The sequence below is a fragment of the Cygnus olor genome, chromosome Z, assembly GCF_009769625.2.
Source record: "Cygnus olor isolate bCygOlo1 chromosome Z, bCygOlo1.pri.v2, whole genome shotgun sequence".
Lineage (NCBI taxonomy): Eukaryota > Metazoa > Chordata > Aves > Anseriformes > Anatidae > Cygnus > Cygnus olor.
In genome coordinates, this window is record NC_049198.1 from 48687089 (window position 1) to 48706659 (window position 19571).

A 19571-nucleotide genomic window follows, 5' to 3' on the forward strand; every position below is an offset into this window, starting at 1 on the left:
GGCTAGAAAAAGCTTGTATCCAGTCTTTTCTTTGTCTTGCTGCAGTTTTCAAAGTGTTATCTTTTCCACTTTCCTATTTTAAAATTATGTTTATGCGGAACAAAATCCTACACACCATTACCACTGCCGTGATAGGGATTTAGGGGAAGATTAAACTGAATGGAAATCAAACTTTCTTTATATTATCTCTGATAATTATCTCTGAAGAGAAGGGATGAGCTGGAGGCTGTAGTGAGGTGAGGCAGTTGTTCAAAGGCAGGTGATCGGTGTGAAAAACTACCTTTCAGCTGCTGCTGAGGTTATACTTTGGCTGATTGCAGTGTAGTCTCACCACAAATTTAAGGTGTTAATCAGGTAATTTAACCCATGCAAATATCATCAGATCCTGTCATTTTTGGAAAACGTGCAAATATGTTTGAGGCATTTCATTTATTGTTGGCTATCCTGTTGAAGGCAGTTCACTCAGTGTTTTCAAGGGTCTTGGGAGAACTAGAGAGTCCCTTTACTTTCTACTGGTGGTTAGAATCCCAGAAGTAATCCGTATAACCCACACAATCACTCACATATCTGAGGCATGATGTTTGGTGGAGGTGTCATGGTGACTAACTACTACTTCTTTGCTTAAGGCGAAACATAATTGAACCAGTCCTTAAGAATCTTCTGCGGGATATAACACTTTCCCGTTAGTACCTAATGCTAAATCCCTCATCCTTGAGCAAACGGTGATAGCAAAGAACAATTTCCCACACCACCTACTTGTAGCCACTGCTTTTAGGTTCATATAGAGAGTCAAAGTTAAAAGTCAAAACAGTATCTCATTTTACCCCGTGTTTGTACTTTGGTTATTGGCTTTTTAATGGTCAGTCGAAGGTTATTGTCCTACAAAAAAGGGAAAACACCTTGCTTTCGGCAGTTCAGTTGCACGTCTTTTTCAAGGGTAAAGCTTTACGCATTCAAGAGACAGACTTGAAAGAATCACCCACTTCACAGAGTTGATTCCTGTGTGATCTGACAGTAATAACAAAAGTTCAGCAGTTTAAAATCCAAAATCAACCTTGCTATTCTGAAAAGCACCTCAGAAACTACTGGCTTTTTATAAGAGGGAAAATAAAATACATTACTTGTTGGCAATGCTAACATTATTTATATTTCCCGTTCAATTTAATATTCATCCTAAGGGGCCTAAGGGAGGAGGGGGGGAGCTGGGGAGGAATAAATTCAACCATTTCCCATCTTTCATTAGAAACTTTATTATGTTAACCTACAAGTATGTGAAGTGAAATAAATGGTAGTGAAGGGAAAAATGATGAACATCATTCATCTTTGGAAAATAGATATATTTTAACAACAAAACAGGTTTTTGTTTTTGTTACAGCTACGAAAAAAAAAAAAAAGAATCCAGACATACTTGATAGGTTTTCTTTAAAAATATATTACAATTCAGTCTTATCAAAGTGAAGTCATGTGGTCTAAAAAACTGAAAATAGAAGTGTTAGGTTCAGTGCTCTAGCACTAGTGTAAGCGTACCAAAAATGGAAAGATTTTCTATACAGTAATTAATAAACACACACACAATTGTTTTCAGTCATTTAAACTACTATATATACAATCTTTAATATAAAGCATTTTTGTCAAAATTAGCTCTGTATTCTTCAGTCTGGATTATGGAGCTTCAGCGTAAGAATTACTACTTGGAAACATCTAATTAAAATATCCAATTGTAGTCACAGTACTTTGAAAATTCAACATATGTTAAATAATGCATTTTCTGCTTCTGAATTTTTATTCTAATTTCAGTATTAACTTGACTTTGCAGATTGTCTCAGCAGAAAGTACAATTACAACAAAATCTTCATTCTCCTCTAATCTGTATGTGCATTTGCAACTAAAATTGATGGGAGTTCTCTGGGTAGATCAAGATGAGGACAAAGTTTACGCATAACAGTGTGTTTTGATTAAAAATATTTGATAAAATAAAAAGCCCTTGCAGTTTATTATGCTTCTAAGTGACCAGAATAAATAAGCCTGTACTATATAAACTTAAAGTTTATACTTACCACATGCTTTAAAATCAGCTATTCACTTTGTGCAGAATTTTGCACTTTATTAAACTGCTAAACAACTTGCTAGGGGATAGCTACCTCAATTTTTCAGTGCTATATTTCTCACTCTTATCATGTGAACATGTAGAAACAAGCACCTCTTTCCAATCCTATCTGTGGTGAAGCCAATTCTCTCTGTGTAGCTGGTGTTTGCTAAAATTATTGCATCAACTTACTCATTAAGTTCCCACCAGAATATAGAATGGATGTTCAAAAGTATTCTAGTTCTTTAAAAACGTACTATGATCTGCAAAAAGGACTGTTACAGTCATGAGAGTTGAGTTTTGAATCTGTTAAACTGACAACAGATGTACTCCAGAGCTAGCCTCCCTAACAGCCATGCAGGAGATGGAAGGATTGCAAACAGAAGTCCCAGGTGCTTTTTTTCCTCTCAAACGAATGATATAAAGATACCATTCAAGAGGAATGTATTACCCCTACAGGCAACCCATTTTGTAAGTGTCTACCAACAACCATCCGCTAAAGTGAATTCACAAGTCATTTACTCGACCTAGATGTACTGCAAATATAGCTCAGACATATTCAGACATTGCTTATGCTGACTACACAGCAGGATTTTTACTCACAAAAAGGCTGGTTATGTATATATGGCTATGTATATACTTCGAACATACACAATAGGCAAAAGTATCAGAAATTCATTTGTTCTCACAAATATCTGGCTGAATATATCACTAGAGGAAATGTGTGTCATACTGGAGATTTTCAAACCAATTAAAAATCATGTATTGAGCTCTTTGTTGCCGCATATTAAAAAAGAACTGTTTCTATAATGAGGATTTATTTATCTAGAGGTCTCCAAATTTTATACAGAGTAAGAAAATAATTTTTGTGAGCTTACAATTGCCAAATACAGCATTTTCTATTCACGGCTTCAAAGAAAGGTTTTATTTTAAAGTCTGTTTCACACAGTACAAACACATGTATATACCATTAGCGCTAGATGTTCCTATATGCACACAAATCCAGTCAATATTTTGTTTTATGGAGGGATTAAATGGTGACTGGCTTTTAAAACCTTGTATTTAATTGCTATGCTGACAATGACCAAAGCTGATCAAGTTGTTTGTTCCAAGGATGTGCAAGGGTCAGTGCTTACAACCAGTAAGAACCAGGAATGTTAAGGGGTGCTGCAAACAGGCGTATGCTTTCCCGGGGTTTAAGAACACCTGCTACAATGTCTCTGATACAGAACTCTCATTTATCACCACTTCAATGACAACAAATAAAAGCGCATGGTGTTTCCATTTCAAACCAGGGATTTGTTTTCAAAAACATTTCCGAAAGCGTGTGTTTGTTTGTTTGTTTGTTTTTCCAGTTGATACTCTGTTGCATTTAGTATTTCAAAGGCAACTGGTTGTGATTTTCACACGAGTACATCTATTCCACCATGATAGATAATTCATTGTCTCAGGCTCTGCTGCAGTCCAGCCTTAAAACTGTCACAGCAGTCCCTGTGCTGAGCTGGCACACACACCAGACTACTGACCTATCAGCTCCACTTCACATCATATAGTGAGTGTATCACAGGTCTCTGTGCCAAAATGTGACTCCAGTGCAGAAAGAAGAGACTAGTAGGACTTTATGCTTCCCATTATATGCCGTAGAATGCAACTACCTATATCCCTAAGCTCCTCATAACAAGCTACAGAGTTGGTACTAGAGCAGGGTGAAGACTGCTGGGATTGTGTCACAAGCGTGTCAGCAGATGGCATCACTGACAGCAGAAGCAGCTGGAAGTAATATTGCCATAGCTGAGAATATCTTTTTTAGGTTTCTAAAGGTATCTTTACTTTTTCAGACTGTTTCAAACAGAGAAAGGAGTCTTTTGGAGGGATGGTCTCCATCGATGTGGTCAACAGAATGAGCTAAGCTTCAAAGCGGGAGTCTGTTTTTTTTTTTTTTTTTTTTTTTTTTACTTTTTCTGCGCTGTTATTATCCCCAACAAAACACCTTGATATTTTATTTTTCCAATGAATTCATTTCATAAAGTTAAACTATTATGTAATTGCTAACCACCTCTTATAGTATCAGTATGACATTATCCTTACTTTAATCCTCTTCCTCCACCCAGAGGTCTCTTTAACCAGACAAAGTAAAGGCCAGTTGGCAAAAATGCAAAAAAGAAAAAAAGAAAAAAAAAGACACACAGTAGAATATTTTTGCAATTACAAGCTAGATCACTAGAAACACAGACATACACCTTAAAAATTGAGACAGAAGTTAATGAAGAATGGGGGTACATGTGTCACATTATTAGCAATGCAAAAGACCAGCTTAAGCATGTTTTTCCCTACATCAACTATAAAAAAAGAAAAGGTGCCTTTAGCAAGTATGCACAGAGATTGCTTACTTATTTCTAAGAAAAAAATCACAACATTTAACTGTTTTTACCCTATATTACAGTAATTATTACTACCTGTTTATAAAATGTAAACCGTTCATTGCAAGTCAGGTTTACATAATTCATCACCTTTTTCCACTCCTTACACACTCAGTCCATGCTGACAAAAATAAACTGATTTAATTTACATATTTTATGAAGTAATTACTGATATGTTGTGGATTATTAGTTGTGTATGGAAGAAATAGTGGTCAGAACTGCAGCATATAGAGTTGAAATGTAGCAAAAGATTTGTTGAGGACTGGTGCTGGGTTTGGAGTACCCAGAGATCTTGAGGCATTATATAATATTGATGTATGCAATGCTTTTGTCATCTTCAAAACTATTCAAGCAAAGTATTCCCACCACCAGTAGGGGACAAAAAATGCCTGATGATGGAATTCCCAAACAATTGCAGTATTGTGCTTACTCACACCCCATCTGATCTTGTTTCTTAGTATGTCTTGACTAAAGATCAGAATGGAAGGTAAAATTTGGCAAGGCAGTTTTTCTTCTACATAACTAATCACCTGTATAAAGTGGCATTTGGCAAGTTGCACTGTCCTGGGAGTATTTCTACTTTGAAACATGACAAATATCAAGTCCATGTTTAAAGTAGCTGAAGTGGGATCTGTTAGCAAAACCGACCTGCAAACTAAGATTTTTAAGCCAGTATATTACAGTATAAATGTGTTGTATACCTGTTTCTATAAAATTAACTGCCATGAAAAAAAAAAAGAAAAGAACAATCAGGGTCTCCCAAGTGTGGCATTTGTCCATCCATCACTTGTATACACAATACAAACTTCATGTAGAGATTCCTGTTTTATGTACAGCAATTGCCTGCTGGACAGATTAGGAGCCATAGGATGGTAAACTAGAGGAAGGAGCCATGCCACTTGTCCCCTTGAGAGTCCCACTGTGCTACACTTCAGCTTTTGAGGTCATTCACTGCCAGCCTCCTTTGTAGAGGATGTGGGGCTGTCTCGAACTGGTAGCAAGTCATAGTGACATGGAATGTGGCTGTTTTTCGGGAGATCATAAGGATCCTGGCTGAAACGTCCACTGCTGCTGAATGCTCCCTGGACGACGCTCACCGTTGGTTCTGCGATAAAAGAGAGTACATACACTCATCACAAGAAATGGCAAAGAGATGACGCTGTATTTCATTGCAGTTTGCATTACAAAATATTCTGTCCTATCTGCTCCAAGACAAAGATTCCTTGTCATGCTGAGTCCTGAAATGAAGGTGTGTTGGTAAGTTGATGCTAAGGCATTCCAGCTTTACACTAAATAATGCCTCTAAGCTTGCATCAAGGACCTACCATGAGTATATTTAATGACAGAACCAAGTGGATCAGCATCTGTTCTCTGTGTGTGGACAAAAAAAAAATAATAATAAAAAATGGGGGATTTAAATCAAGATCTTATAAAAATCCTTAAAAATACAACACAGATAGTGATGGATTTCAGAAGAATAGCTAACTGGGGACAGTAATGGAAAATGGTGTCCTGTAATGTGTGACATACATTATTCTGGTCCTGAGACCATTAGAGAAATAATATGCTACAAGACCCCAATGTTTTCTGTAACTACAGTAATGCAGCAACCGTATAGGAACCCTTTCAGTAAAAACCCACTTCTGTGGGTGAAAATGCATTTTTCTGCTTAAGGAGAGGAAACAGACCTTTTCTATCCCTCCCATACACTTGTTCCACCTGTGTTCAGTACTTAACAGATCTGAATTATATTGCAGTTAAATGCTGAGCATACCTTCTGCTGTTGTTTACAGAAAGTCTTTCAAACTAAGGAAATCCAGAGGTAGCTGTGGGTTATTGAGCACAGACCTGAAGGTATTTTTAAATGGTGCTCTTGTGAATTACACCACTCATCTCAAAAGAATGAGTTTGTTTTTACAGCTTTTGAGCAGAAAATAGATTTGAAAGCATCACAATTTTTTTCAGTGAGTATTTTTTCATGTGTTTTCATTAAATTGATTCAAAGGAAAAGAGTTTTGTGCTTCCTCTTATTAACCTTCAAAATCTCGAAGCAGAATTTCTACTTACCAACTTCATAAACATTCTTATTGGCTGAAGCAGAGCTGGCAATCTCAGCATACGGGGAGTCCCTGCGTGCTGGTGACTTCATTTCAACATATCCACATTCTGAACTCTTTGGTACAAGAGCTGGTGGGTCTTTTATAGTAGCATATGGGTTTTCAGAGCTACTCAATGAGCAATTGCTTAAATTGTATTCTGAGTTCTTCACTAGATCTGAAAAAAGAAAAACAAACTACTCTCTCAAGTACACTACATAATTCGGACATTGATACTAAACAGAGCAAAATGCATTTCCACTTTTACACAACTCTGAAATTATACAGACATTCTTTCATCTTGAGTTTTCAAAGTCACTCAATATTTAAATTGAAACTAATCATAACACTTCACAATTGTTATACAGCAATTAATGAAAGCACCTCTACTGGTCTGTTCTTTTATGAGATTGATCTTGCCATCAGCAAAACATCTGAGCAACTTCACTTTTGATTAAGATAGAAGCTAGCATTAAATACAGGCAATGTGTAGAATCAATTTTTTATATGGTCTTCAGAATATTTTTGCCTTTGCAAGTGCTGAACTAAGGACACGATTAAAGTAAGTGATCTAACAGACTGTTTCTGATAGCAATGGCTAGGCAGATGGCAAGGTGGCTTATTGAGATGGCCTATTTGGTGCAAAACTTGAGCATGAAGCCACAACAAAAGAGTAAACAGTTTCTCGGAAGTTTCTCTGAAGTATGTATAGGAAAGCTGAAAAAGAAACACCAAGTGTCTTATCATTTCAGGATTTAGGTGAAGGACAGCTTGCCATAGTTTAAGAGAAGAGGCATCTTCTCAGGCTGAGAAGAGTCTGTAGTGTCTGTGTTACTTTGTTCTCTGTGTTGCTTTGTGTTATGCTGTATTATTTGAACTTTAGAGCTGAGACTTTCTCAACTGGTTCCTGAGTGAAGATCCAGCTTGAGAATGACTTTGGTAAACCTGCCAGTGGATATGTGCTCATAAACTTGTGTCTCCTTTAAGATATGTTACATTAAGATTCCTCTAGTTCTGCAAAACCAGGGAATCTCAAGTAGCAATATATAGCAAATCACTTCTCCAGCTTAAATTGTCCAGTATTATAAATAAGGTGACAAACCAGCTGTTCTTGTCAACATATTTAACTTACTTAGCTGCACTTTTTTTATTGTTTGGATATCCAGACATTCTAATCACCCTTGCTATACCTCAGTCATAAAACAAAAACAGTTGCATACACAAGTATGGTGCAGTATAAAGTCTTATGAGTAAACTGGATAATTCAGAATATCAAAATACCATCATTACCCCGAATTTCCTAAGGTTTTCATTCTTCTCTATGCATTCATACTTTGATAAACATTCCAAAGTCCTGCAGTGAGCATGTTGAAGCATTGCAGGCTTGCTTGTGATTATGCAGTCCTACACTGTCCATGCCATTTGCAAGAGGAATTGGTTCTCTTTTAAAGCCTTTCATCTGAGGCAGCATGCATCCTTACCTAGCTCACTAAGCTGAAGTTCCTCTAGAATGGCTAGAATAGAGCCATTTTGTGCCTCGTGCATTACAGAAACATTTGTTGTATGGGACAATAGGGACTTAGAAAGCCTTGAGGTTTTTTGTTTGTTTTTTTGTGTGTGTGTGGTTTGTTTTGTTTTAAGAAACCTACCCTCACAAAAGAAAGAAAAATAAATCCACAAATAAAAATTCATGCATTTAGGGCATTGATTCAATGACACAGTAATTTAGTCCAAAATTATTTTATATTCTCTTTGCACAGAAACCAAATATAATTTATAAGAGTAAACTGATTATTGATGTCATTTCATCTAAACGCACTAGAAAAAAACTCACCTTTCAGGGATTTTCCCAAATATCCCCTATCAAGTCCAAAAGCACCTGAGAAAAATGATATCAAAAACAGAGCAGTTTTAAAATCAAAGAAAACCGATTACATAACAGCTTCTATATCTTTCAAATTAGCTTTGGGATTGATTTCTACCTTAGTGGAAGTATTCTCTCATAAGCCCCGTGAGACTGCCCAATATAGGGTTGCAAAAGCATTGTTAGTATTTGCAACTTTCAGTACCTCTCTGAACAAGAAAGGTGGGTAAGGTTATAAAGGACTATTAAATTATCTGGTTGACCTCACACATGTCACAGGCCATTACATTTTGCCCAGTTACTCTTGAGTAAGCCTAATAACTGCTGTTTGATTAACGTATATTTTCTGTCTGGGTAAACTGTATCTACCAGAAAGGCATCCCATCTTGACCTGAAAACCTCAGAGTATGGAAGTTCACTCCAGTTCTTGGTATTTTGCTTTCACAGTTAATCACTCCCACTGTGTTGTCCAAGGTCATTCTGTTACAGCTCTTTGACCTGAGGGAATGGCCTGAACTACTAGTGCCTAGGTCTACAGCTTTACAATTAGCTGTTAGGAACAAATTTATCTCAATATAAATCTCAATCTAAACATCAGCAATGACTGACAACTGTTTTCAGAGACCTGGTACTTGCCTGGTTGTTAATTTATCCAAAAAGCTTTGATTGATACTATGCAGTACTAATTTTTTAATCAGACTGTATGGTGGTACTATGCTAGAAGGCTTACAAAAGCCTAAAACCATTTTATCTATACAGCATCTCTACAAACAAAAGTCATTGTTTCCAAGAACGAAATTATGCTATTTGAGAAGTCCTAAAACAATGAATTGTATTCCTACCCCATAAGTCACTGATTAGATCTCACATTAGCTGTTCTATTGTTTTTGCTAAGACTAATGCACAGGTCACTAGCCTACAGTTACCCAAGTCATCCCATCTGTTTATCTAGAAAACAAACATAATATCAGCACTCACCCAGTCCTCTCGAATCTCCCTGTTACTCAAGATACACTGCAGTGGACTAACCACAGCTTAATGTGCTACTACAAACACTCTTGACTAAGAAAATGTGAAGTTGACCACCGTTATGACTGAAACCCTTTTCTACAGACCAGATCTGAGCCTCAGTTGTGGTCAGCAAAAGATCATGGATGAGCATGATAAATAAGGGCTCTATTGTTCTCATTCCCAGAATCTGCTACTGTTAAAGACCAGAAATGAAGGTAAGAAAATTATACTCAAAATTGTACTGGCACTGAAAGACCCTTACAAAATTTTCACTTGTCAGTGATAATAGTCAATATAATCCAGCCTTTTTGGAATGCAAGAAATTGGGAAATGATGACAAGACAGCAAAAGACAGCATAAAGCAGGATACAGTAACTTAACACTTGTGAATTTTTCTTCCTAAGATGTCCTTTGTTTTGGCAAATGAGAGACTTAACTTGGGAGATGCTCCTAGAATTTACAGCTGAAGCAGGTCAGATGATGAGAAACTATTTTTAAACAGATTCAAGATAGTAGGGATTAAAAAAAAAAAAAAAAAGATATATGCAACCTCTCATTTATTTTGTAAGAAATTGTAATTTTGCCAAACAAAAACACTACTGTAAAACATTCATTGCATTATGACAGTAATTAATATGAAAAACTTTTTATAAAAATTAGATATTTTGCATATCACATCTCCATGGGGCATCAGATTGATTGACAGTCCCTCATAAGGAGTCACTTTTTCATCTGTCAGGGTACTGCCTTAAAGGAAGGACAAACCCATAACCCTGAGCCTCACAGAATCTGACAAACCTGACGTTACGAACAAGGCTTACTAGTGTCGCAGAAGAACCATTCTGATACCCTGACTGGAGAACACATTCTACACAGAAAAAAAAAAAAAAAAAAATCTGTTTTCTACTCCATCTCAGCTACAATAAAAATAACATTGATTTTTTCTTACCGAGCTCATTGAGGTAACCCCCATGTTTCCAGTCAGCAGGCAGTGTTCCAGTGTAGTCCATGATGGTGCCTCGTTTTCTGGGTTCCACATTTTTAAGGTTCACAAACAGCTGATTGTTTTTTGCCTATGTCAAAGAAAGACAGATAATAGAAACTGAAACTAGTAGGGGATTGCTGCATTCCACTAGGAGATAATCAGGGAAAGCAAAATAAATCCAATGAGAGGGAACACAGTAAAATAAATTGGCAGCTAATCTACACAGAAGAACCTAGATTTTTCTGCTTTACCTTTGCCAGGGTCAGTCTGTCCATGTTGTTGACATGGGGTGGGGTAGTGCACTGTGTTAGAGTGTGATAACTAGGGTTAGAGAAATAGTGACTGTTAGCATTTCCACCATTACTATGAGGGATGGTTTCTGAAAAGGAAAAGAAAAGAAAACGATCAACTTAAAATAACATGCGATTTCTTTCCGAAGCTATGTTTTCCATAGTGCTACGTTGATTTCAGAATCTAGTCTGGAGTTTCTTGAATAAAAATCTAGAAATCTTGCATACATCTAAATGAATAAGAGATATAGAGCAGTAACTGACTAGTTGCATCCCCACTTTTAGCAAAGAGCATTCTCAAGTGTTACTTAATGACTTGCCTTTCTGCTCTGATCCCTTGTTTTATTTTGCATCTGTAACCATGGCATTGTCCAAGTCATAGACACTTTCACCATAGAGTTCACAGCAACATTTTTTTGGTGCTTAAACAGCACCACTGTCTTCGCTGGTACATCTTTCTCTGCTCTGACAACTGCTTCTGCTGGCTTCTTTAGCTGCCAGCTTCCTTAATAGCTGTGTGCAAAAGACAGGATCACCTGAATTTTCATGTACACCTGCATCCCAACTCACATCCATGGATTGAAAACTCCTGTCCTGTTTCAGGAACATTGCTCTTTCCCCTCACCTGTTTCAAACTTGGACCACTCTGCCCCACTACACAGCCTTGCTGCAGGTAGTGTGAAATTCTGATTTTTCTCAATCTATAGCAGTCTTTCTGTATACAAGCTGTTGGCATTGAATCTAAAGTCTCAGCAGAAACTACATTTTGCCACACTTTCCAAGTCCGTTTAAAACTAGGCACAGAGGAATACTGAAGTCTATACGTCCACCGGTTAATACAGAAAAATATTTAGGGGTGTAAAATGTTCCTGAGTAGAGCAAGATATATGACCACTTGAACCTTTATTTGGCAATTAGCATATTTTACCAGCATATACAAGCTTTATTGTACTAAATGCACAGCTGAAATGACTACGATACAGAGCAAACTAAACAGCTACAGATGCTGAACCAGCATCCTTCTGAACCCTGATGAACCATCTCTGGCAGCTGGAAGGTGACACAAGCCTACCACTGCTCTGGTGTGCTGGTTTACTAGCAAGTGGTGTGGTCCCAGGGGCTGCTCTGCTATAAAGCACCATTGGGAGCAGTGAGTCTGACTCCTCTTTCCCAAAGACGGAAGAACCCTCCCCTTTCTCTTTTGAGGGAGGCTTGTAAAGCAGACTTGTAGATGCAGTCTCTGGAAACAAATAGGCTCCTGCTCAGAGCAGCCTTCACTAATGTAGAAAGGTGAAACACACACATTCAACCCTGTTATATGAACCCCGTCAGTGCTCAACTGAAAACATAAAGTCAAGAGACAGAGGAAACAATCTGTTCTAAATCTCACTTACCTGAAATGGTGTAATCTGCATTGATGACTCTCATAGCAGGTGTATAGGTCACTGAGGGCATATTTGTTTCTTTCCCTTTCTGTTTTTGTCTGTAAATGATGAACAGCACTAGCAGGAAAAGCACAACCAGGACGAGAATGACAATGCCTGCTATAGCCCCTATCTGGTAAGAATCAGCAGGGATGGCAGTACTGGTACGGCTTAAACTGTTCAAGTTTCCCACTATGATTACACCAGCTGAAATACAAAAAGAAATGAAAATATACTACATAAATTATGAGGCTTACGTTTCAGGAGCAGAAGACAATATTTCACTTCTCAATCTTTCTTTCTGTTAATTTGAACTGTACTTCACAATGCCAAAATAGAACTATGTCAGAAACCAGCACAAAAACAACCCTAGCCTTGACGAAAATCATTCTTCTTCACAGAAAGAGGTGAAAAGGTAAGAAAAAAGAAAAATTCTCTAGGCAAAAGTGCAGAGCAGATAACGTGCATGCTCTTACCAGCAGCTTTGCACAGTACAGCACTGTAAAGCATTTCATGCAATCAGCACCTAAGTGCTTTGTTCCAATAAACTACCACTGAGGCATCTAATACTTACAAATCTACAAAATGTATACAATTTAGTAAAAGACAATTTAAGCACATATTAAACACACACAAAATTAATTTTATGGCTGATACATAGATGACCTCAAATAGGTTGACTAAGTTTTAGAGAAAATAATTACAGTAATTTTCAGCATCTAGGTAGGCCTTACCTTGATCACACCTGGCCCCCTTCCAGCCTGGGCTGCAGTAACATGTCCCTGTGATGTGGTCACAGGTCGAGTTGTTCAGACAGTCACATATCTGCCGGCATCCGTACCCATAGGTACCTTGAGGGCATTCTGCACAGAAATAAACAAAATACGTGTAAATGAAAAGCAGACATAGTTATCACTTCTGAAATGTATACAGATCTGTATGTATTACAGACCTACAGCACTACACCTGCTGCCATTTGCTGCCTAACCACGTATGTTTTTGCACATGGCCAGCAGATGGCGATATCTTATTAGTGGTAGACCTGAGAAGATTTTCTGAAGGGGAACGCTCTACGTGTGTTTGCACTTGCAGACAGAGAAAGAAACTGCATTCAAAAGTGACTTTCTTTTACCTGTTATCTTGCTGCCACTAAGAAAGTGAAAACAGAAAAAAAAAAAAAAAGTGGAAAAAAAATAGATTAGAAAGGCAGAAGACAGTGAAGACAGTTCTGCCCAGGCATGCCTGGTCTCACAGATCACGCAGATCCAAGTGCGTGAAGAACCCTGTAATCATGAGTGGTGCCAGACATCCTGCAGGTGTCATGTCTATGACAGATGTGCTAATGTGGTGACAGGGCAAGAGACTAGGATCACGAGTCTAATATGTGCCATCTACTTGAATAAAAATAAAACTGGTCCCAGACTGCTTATGGCATACTTTGATACCATAATGTGTACACCGAGAAACTACATGGAGTAGAAAAATATTAAATTATGAAAAATAAGTTAATTGGAACCGTTTGACATGCATTTGTCTGTCCCAGAATGATTTGTATACAACAAATAATTACCAGTCAAAGCGTCTCCTACATCACATAATCAGCATGATAGAAAATTATCCTACACTGATAAAAATTACTTCTTTCATATTGACACCTGTGTTACTCTGTGGCTTTTTACATTGTTGTAGTACCTATGGTTTGAGGAAGGGTGGTATTTCTCTTTCTGAGACTCAAATTTCTGAACCTCACAATTTTCTAACTACATTTGTCTTTTTTTTAAAAAAAATCTAGCACATCTGTTATTTATTCCTAGTTTACAATAATTTATGACATAATATAACACAATAGGTGCCAAAGAAACTTCTTTGCAATCTTGATAAATCCAGATGCAAGTGTAATTTCCTGCTCATATACCACCTTCTTCTCTTGGTTACATTCCATAAAACAATATTAGCACCACTGAAGTCAATGTCTGTGCAAAAAATACTATTCCATGATATATTTTGGCATTTTGAAATCTAAACTGGAATGAAAAGTCCATTTTTTAAAACTGAAGTTCCAATTCATAAATATCAGAACACTTAGTTTAATATTGTTGAATCATTATTACCAAATTATAGTATAAAATGTCAAATCTATAAACATCCTAACACAACTAGATTTGCCAAAGTATTTGAAGTAATATTTTGATATGATGACATCAGAAGAGGATCTTAAAATCTTCATCTTTTCCTAAACATTATTCTCCTTTTTAAGTGAAACATCCTGATATCATCAGAGTAGAATAAGAAAATTTAAGTAACTAATAATTACATGTTGCAATGTATTATTTCACTGAAATAAACATATTCCTCCAAAATATTCAGATTTCATTGTAACTGTATTTTTCTTAGGAAAAAAAAAAAAAAAAACACTTTTCTGTATTTTCAGTGGTTCTACCCCAGGTGCCCATTAGCCTTACCTACAAAACACCTGTTGCAGCTGGAGCTAGGCTCACTGCTGAGGGAATAAAGTGTGTCTATGGGGGTAAAGTTCAGTATATGGTAACCTCCCCTCCCTTCCGTTAGAGTACTGCCAGGTGTGACGTGCTGTAGATAATAAGAAACAACCCCCGCATATCAAAACCAAAGCCTTATGCGCAGTGCTGATGCCAAACACAAGTTTAAATCTTCAAAATAGTAATTAAGTTAAAATAGGGGTGTGTGGGACCTTGTGTTGAATCGATTGCTTTACATTGCACTAATGCATGAAGATTGGGAACACCACTCACTCGATGATATTAGCTAATGCTGGACTAATAGAGTTCTGTCTTCACGAGCATTCTGTCTTTATAAGCCTGATGATTCTTTTAATGTTGTACAACATTATACCACCACTGATGTCAGTGGTGCTATTCTTAATTTTCTCGGGTAAGGAATCACATGTAGGAAAATAAAATGACATTATGCTTTTATAATCCATTTGAATTGTAAAGACACATCGCAAATTTTAATTTTATCCACTAGTAAAGATGTGGTACTACTTATCTATAGTTTTCTAACTAATAATTTTGATTGTGCTTTACGCTAATAATTACTCAGATGAATTTGTTACTTTTAAATGTCAGAGTTGTTGTTTTTTAAGCATTATGTCCAAAGCAGCTAGAATGTGGTACAAATGCCTCGTAGCTACAAGGTGAAAGAAACAACCACCACTATCATAATCAGTCTTAATAACTAATTCTGTGGGCATTTATCTGTTTGGAAATAGCCTGGGTCTGACTCCTAAAGCTCTTGCACAGTCAAGATTCTCATTGAAGCCAGGAGGTTGCATCAGAACACTTGCCAAAATAACAGGAGCTTGGCTCAGGGTTTGGTGTTTGTTATCAAGCATGGACAACTCCAGTTCCTACTCACTCTGCTCACAGTGCTTCCCCATGAATCCTGTGCGGCAGGTACACTGCCCACTGATGTGGTCGCAATCAGCTCCATTCTGACATTGGCATATCAATGCACAGTCCTTCCCATAAAACCCTAGGGGACATCCTGCAAAACAAGGGCGGGGGGGGGGGGAGGGTGGGAAAGCAGTGAAACAGGTGCTCTAGCAATAAAATTCAAATATTCTGATTAAGTATGTTATTGAAAAGCCATTTCAATGCGGCATTCTATAAACACAACAGATTAAGACCTACCTCATTTTAAGGGATTTAGAATATTCATTAGGCAACAAGTACATAAAAATGAGATTGCAAATTTTGGGGACAGCAGATGATCAGAAGAAGGCAGTAAGAAGGGCTCCTAGAAGAAATATGTTTTAAGGAGAAACAGGGCACTTTGTGAGCCAGAGCAGTGATTCTGATTAGTGATGAATGAACCTTTGGACATATTTTATACACAGCTGATGTTGAATCATAAAATAATAAAAATAATAACATATTGAATCTCAGCTCCTCACAAAGATACCATTTCAGTATGAAGAAAATATATCACCGCAAAGAGATCGTTATTCACCAGCAGGAAGCAAAATAACCGTGATAGCTGACAGCTGAACCAAAACAGTGAGTGTTTTCCAGAGCTGCATCCATATGGCAATATAATGTATGTGTTACTTCCTGCCACTATGACATTGTTCAGTTGAAAAAGAGAGTTCTGATTTTATGAAAACGTTATTTAAACATGGAATGCAAAACCGTCAGTAGTCTTATTTTTCCTTAGTTTGAAGATAATGGATGTGCCTGGATTACAGAAAGTGTGGATGCCTGTATTGAAGATAAACCAAACTGAAGCTATTAATTGATAATTTATGATAAAGATAAGAAGACAACTTGTCAGTATCTAATGTTTCTCTCTCAAACTTTGTATGAACTGTTGCCAAGCACATAATGTGTGCCACATGCCTACACAGTTGCTGCACTTTTTGCATTTTCACTTGGAAAGTGAAGGTCTCAGGAAAAAATCAGTATTAATGTACTAATTACCTAAAATCCAAAACAAATGATAGAATAACAACTTAGTGAATTTATGTTTCTATGTTCCAAGTAAAATCGTTTCTACGTAGAAATGTGAATTACAGCTACTGAGCTACAGCTGCTGTTGCAGTTGCCCCCTGGCTGTAACCGCTACAGGTGAGAGATGTACAGTTTGACCATTTTGCAATGCCAACAGGGACTACGCCTCAGTAGATCACAGCCACAGCTAAGCCAGATGCTATTCTCATGGCTTTTGTCAGCATTGTGTTATGTTATTATCTTGGTTGTTGGGTCTCCACTGCTACAATACTTCTTGGGGAGGTTTCAGAGAGGGAAAGATTTACATGGTACCACCACCTTGCCTGGTACATAGCTAACATCAACCACACTATGGTCTGCAGCCATAACTGCACATGTAGAGCGGTAGCACCTGAATGGCAGTCATTAATTCTGCATGTGCACATGACAGACTTCTCCACTGGGATGTCTGTCTGTGGCCAGAAGTTGTCTTCCTCTGAAGGAAGGCTAAAAAGGAGCCCAAATGCAATGGCCAGCAAGCCTCCAGTGATTTTACAGGGCCCTCCCCTGCAACCATGGAGGTTATGCCTTGCATCTTCTGATCAGAAAGGTTTAGCAGCAGGGGAAGAAATTAACAAAATGTGAAAGTCCCGAAAGAAAATTCTGTCACTGATTTGTAGACATGTTGAGGCTATGAATGGACAATAACAGTCACTTACGCTGTGTACAGTAAAGGCCAGTCCATCCTGGAGTACATTTGCACTCGCCGTCGTAGGCACTGCAGTAAGCTCCATTATGGCAGTTGCACGTGTGGATGCAGTTTGGTCCCCAGTGAGAAGGCGGGCAAGCTGAAACAACCCAGAGCAAGTAATCAATCATAAATGACAAGTTCTTTGGTACTCATGAATGGAGAGCTGCTTACAAGCACATGAGAGGGCTGTTTGGTTTGGGGTTTGTTGTTTTTTCTTTTAAACAAATATTTTGGGCTGCTCCATTTAGAGCCGATAGCCAGATTTTTTTAAGCTATGGATTCATTTTACTAAAGATAAAAAGTGCTGAAAAAGACTGAATGTATGAAACCAGTGATACATACTCCATTCTTAGTAACTAGGACACTAACACCAGCTTTCTTGTGGAGAAAGCCATGTAAGCTTCCTTAAGTTCATCTGAAGAAAGACAGTTGAAGACAACTTGAGCACAGTTAAAGAGATAAGCCTTTTAAGCCCCAGATGTGAAGAACAGAGAAGTTTGAAACATATCTTGTAGCCTACACCTGAAGAACAATACTAAGATTACTCCCTGAATTTCCACTGTTAGATGCTACATACACTCTTAAATGCTACATTAAAGATTGGACTTGGTGTTTAGGGACATGGTTTAGTGGGTAACATTGACTGAAATTTTTACATGCATGCATTGGAGATTGTGTGGATTTTGGTACCTTATACAATTAGCTATGCTTCCTCTGACAATTTTGCTTCATCTAGTTCTTTCTTGTCAATAGTAATTTGTATGGATCCAGTAAGGCATCTGGAGAATGCCTTATTTAGTAATTATTTAATAAAATAACTTGATCAAATATAAGAAAACCAGGGCCCAGCCCTTCTTTTTATGTCAGTAACCAAGTCTTCACTGATTGGCAGACTGTACACAAATCAAGTGAGGTAGAACAACACTAAGAATGTGCATCTGTGAAACTCCTTTATGAAAGGAAGAAATAATAAAAAAAAAGTACTTACAAAAAGTCATAGTGAAAGAGATTTCCTAATAAGATGTTAACAAGTTTAAGAACAATGAGCTTGTTCTCACAACCACAGTACAGACTTGCTACTTGAGAAAGTCTTGGCTTTGTTCTGAGCCTCGCCTGTAGCCCTCTATGCAAGGGTTGTTAAAAAACAAAACTGAACAAAACAAAATGGCCACAAATATTCATAAAACTGACCTGAGGATACAAATCATGGGATGCTTACAACACTACTGTTGAGGAGACTACATAATTGCACAGACAAGCAAATAACAGGTCACATAGCTTCTACACAATGCAAGATTCACGAATCACAGAATGCTTCAGGTTGGAAGAGACCTTTTGGAATCATCTGGTCCAATATCCTACTCCAAGGATCTCCAACAATAAAAATTTCACAACTTATTCCAGAATGGAGACTTTGGAGCTTCTCTGGACAGATGACATGCTTGACCACTCTCACAGCAAGTAATTGTTTTCTTGCATCCTGTAAGAGTCGCCCTTTATGTAACCTGTGAGCATTTTCTCTTGTCCTTTGGCAGTGCACTTCTGAGACAAGTCTGGTGCATATTCTCTAAAACTCCTCTTTAGGCAGAGGAAGACTGAAAATGGATTACCCAGTTGTATGCTCCAGCCCACTTATTAGAAAATTCATTGTTTATGATAGTGCAAACGAAATGCAGAAAACTTTAGGATCTCTTCATTAAATTCCATGAAGTCCTAATTTCTGACTTATACAGCATTTCTTTACCAACAAGGAGAGAATTTATATAGCTGAACCTTGATTGTTTCAAATATATAAGAAAAAAAGCTGATACTTACGCTGAGAGCAGTCACTACCAATCCAACCAGGGTAACACTGGCAGGATCTGTCAATAGGATTACACGTTCCATTATTGGTGCAGGTGCATATTCCAATGCAGTTCTTGCCAAATCTGCCACTGGGACATACTGAGAACAAGTTACCAGCGTTAGAATTCCTTAGTAATCAGCACAAAATTGTGATTTCTTTATTTCAAGAATAAGAGATTTATATTTGGATCAAGAAAAGTATTTCTTAGTATAATATAGCAGTATGCATTACAAATTCTGGTAAGCCCAATATACATACTGATTATACAAATAATATATATAAGAATAAAGTGCTGTTTTGAAGAAAGGTATTTTTCATACTTATGGATCAAG

The 19571-nt window shown here is 37.4% G+C and overlaps 1 protein-coding gene across 1 annotated transcript in view; it reads right to left on the reverse strand.

Moving 5' to 3' along the window:
• Nucleotides 1-1231: 1231 nt before the first annotated feature.
• MEGF10 (multiple EGF like domains 10) overlaps nt 1232-19571 on the reverse strand; it is a 104296-nt gene continuing 85956 nt past the window's right edge. The window contains exons 17-26 of the mRNA XM_040541406.1: nt 19209-19337; nt 17362-17490; nt 15573-15701; nt 12911-13039; nt 12147-12383; nt 10714-10841; nt 10427-10550; nt 8437-8481; nt 6574-6780; nt 1232-5611 (exon numbers count right to left, since the gene is read on the reverse strand). Of these exons, the coding sequence (XP_040397340.1) occupies nt 5451-5611; nt 6574-6780; nt 8437-8481; nt 10427-10550; nt 10714-10841; nt 12147-12383; nt 12911-13039; nt 15573-15701; nt 17362-17490; nt 19209-19337 (1418 nt within the window). The 3' untranslated portion in view covers nt 1232-5450. The remainder of the gene's footprint in view (nt 5612-6573; nt 6781-8436; nt 8482-10426; nt 10551-10713; nt 10842-12146; nt 12384-12910; nt 13040-15572; nt 15702-17361; nt 17491-19208; nt 19338-19571) is intronic.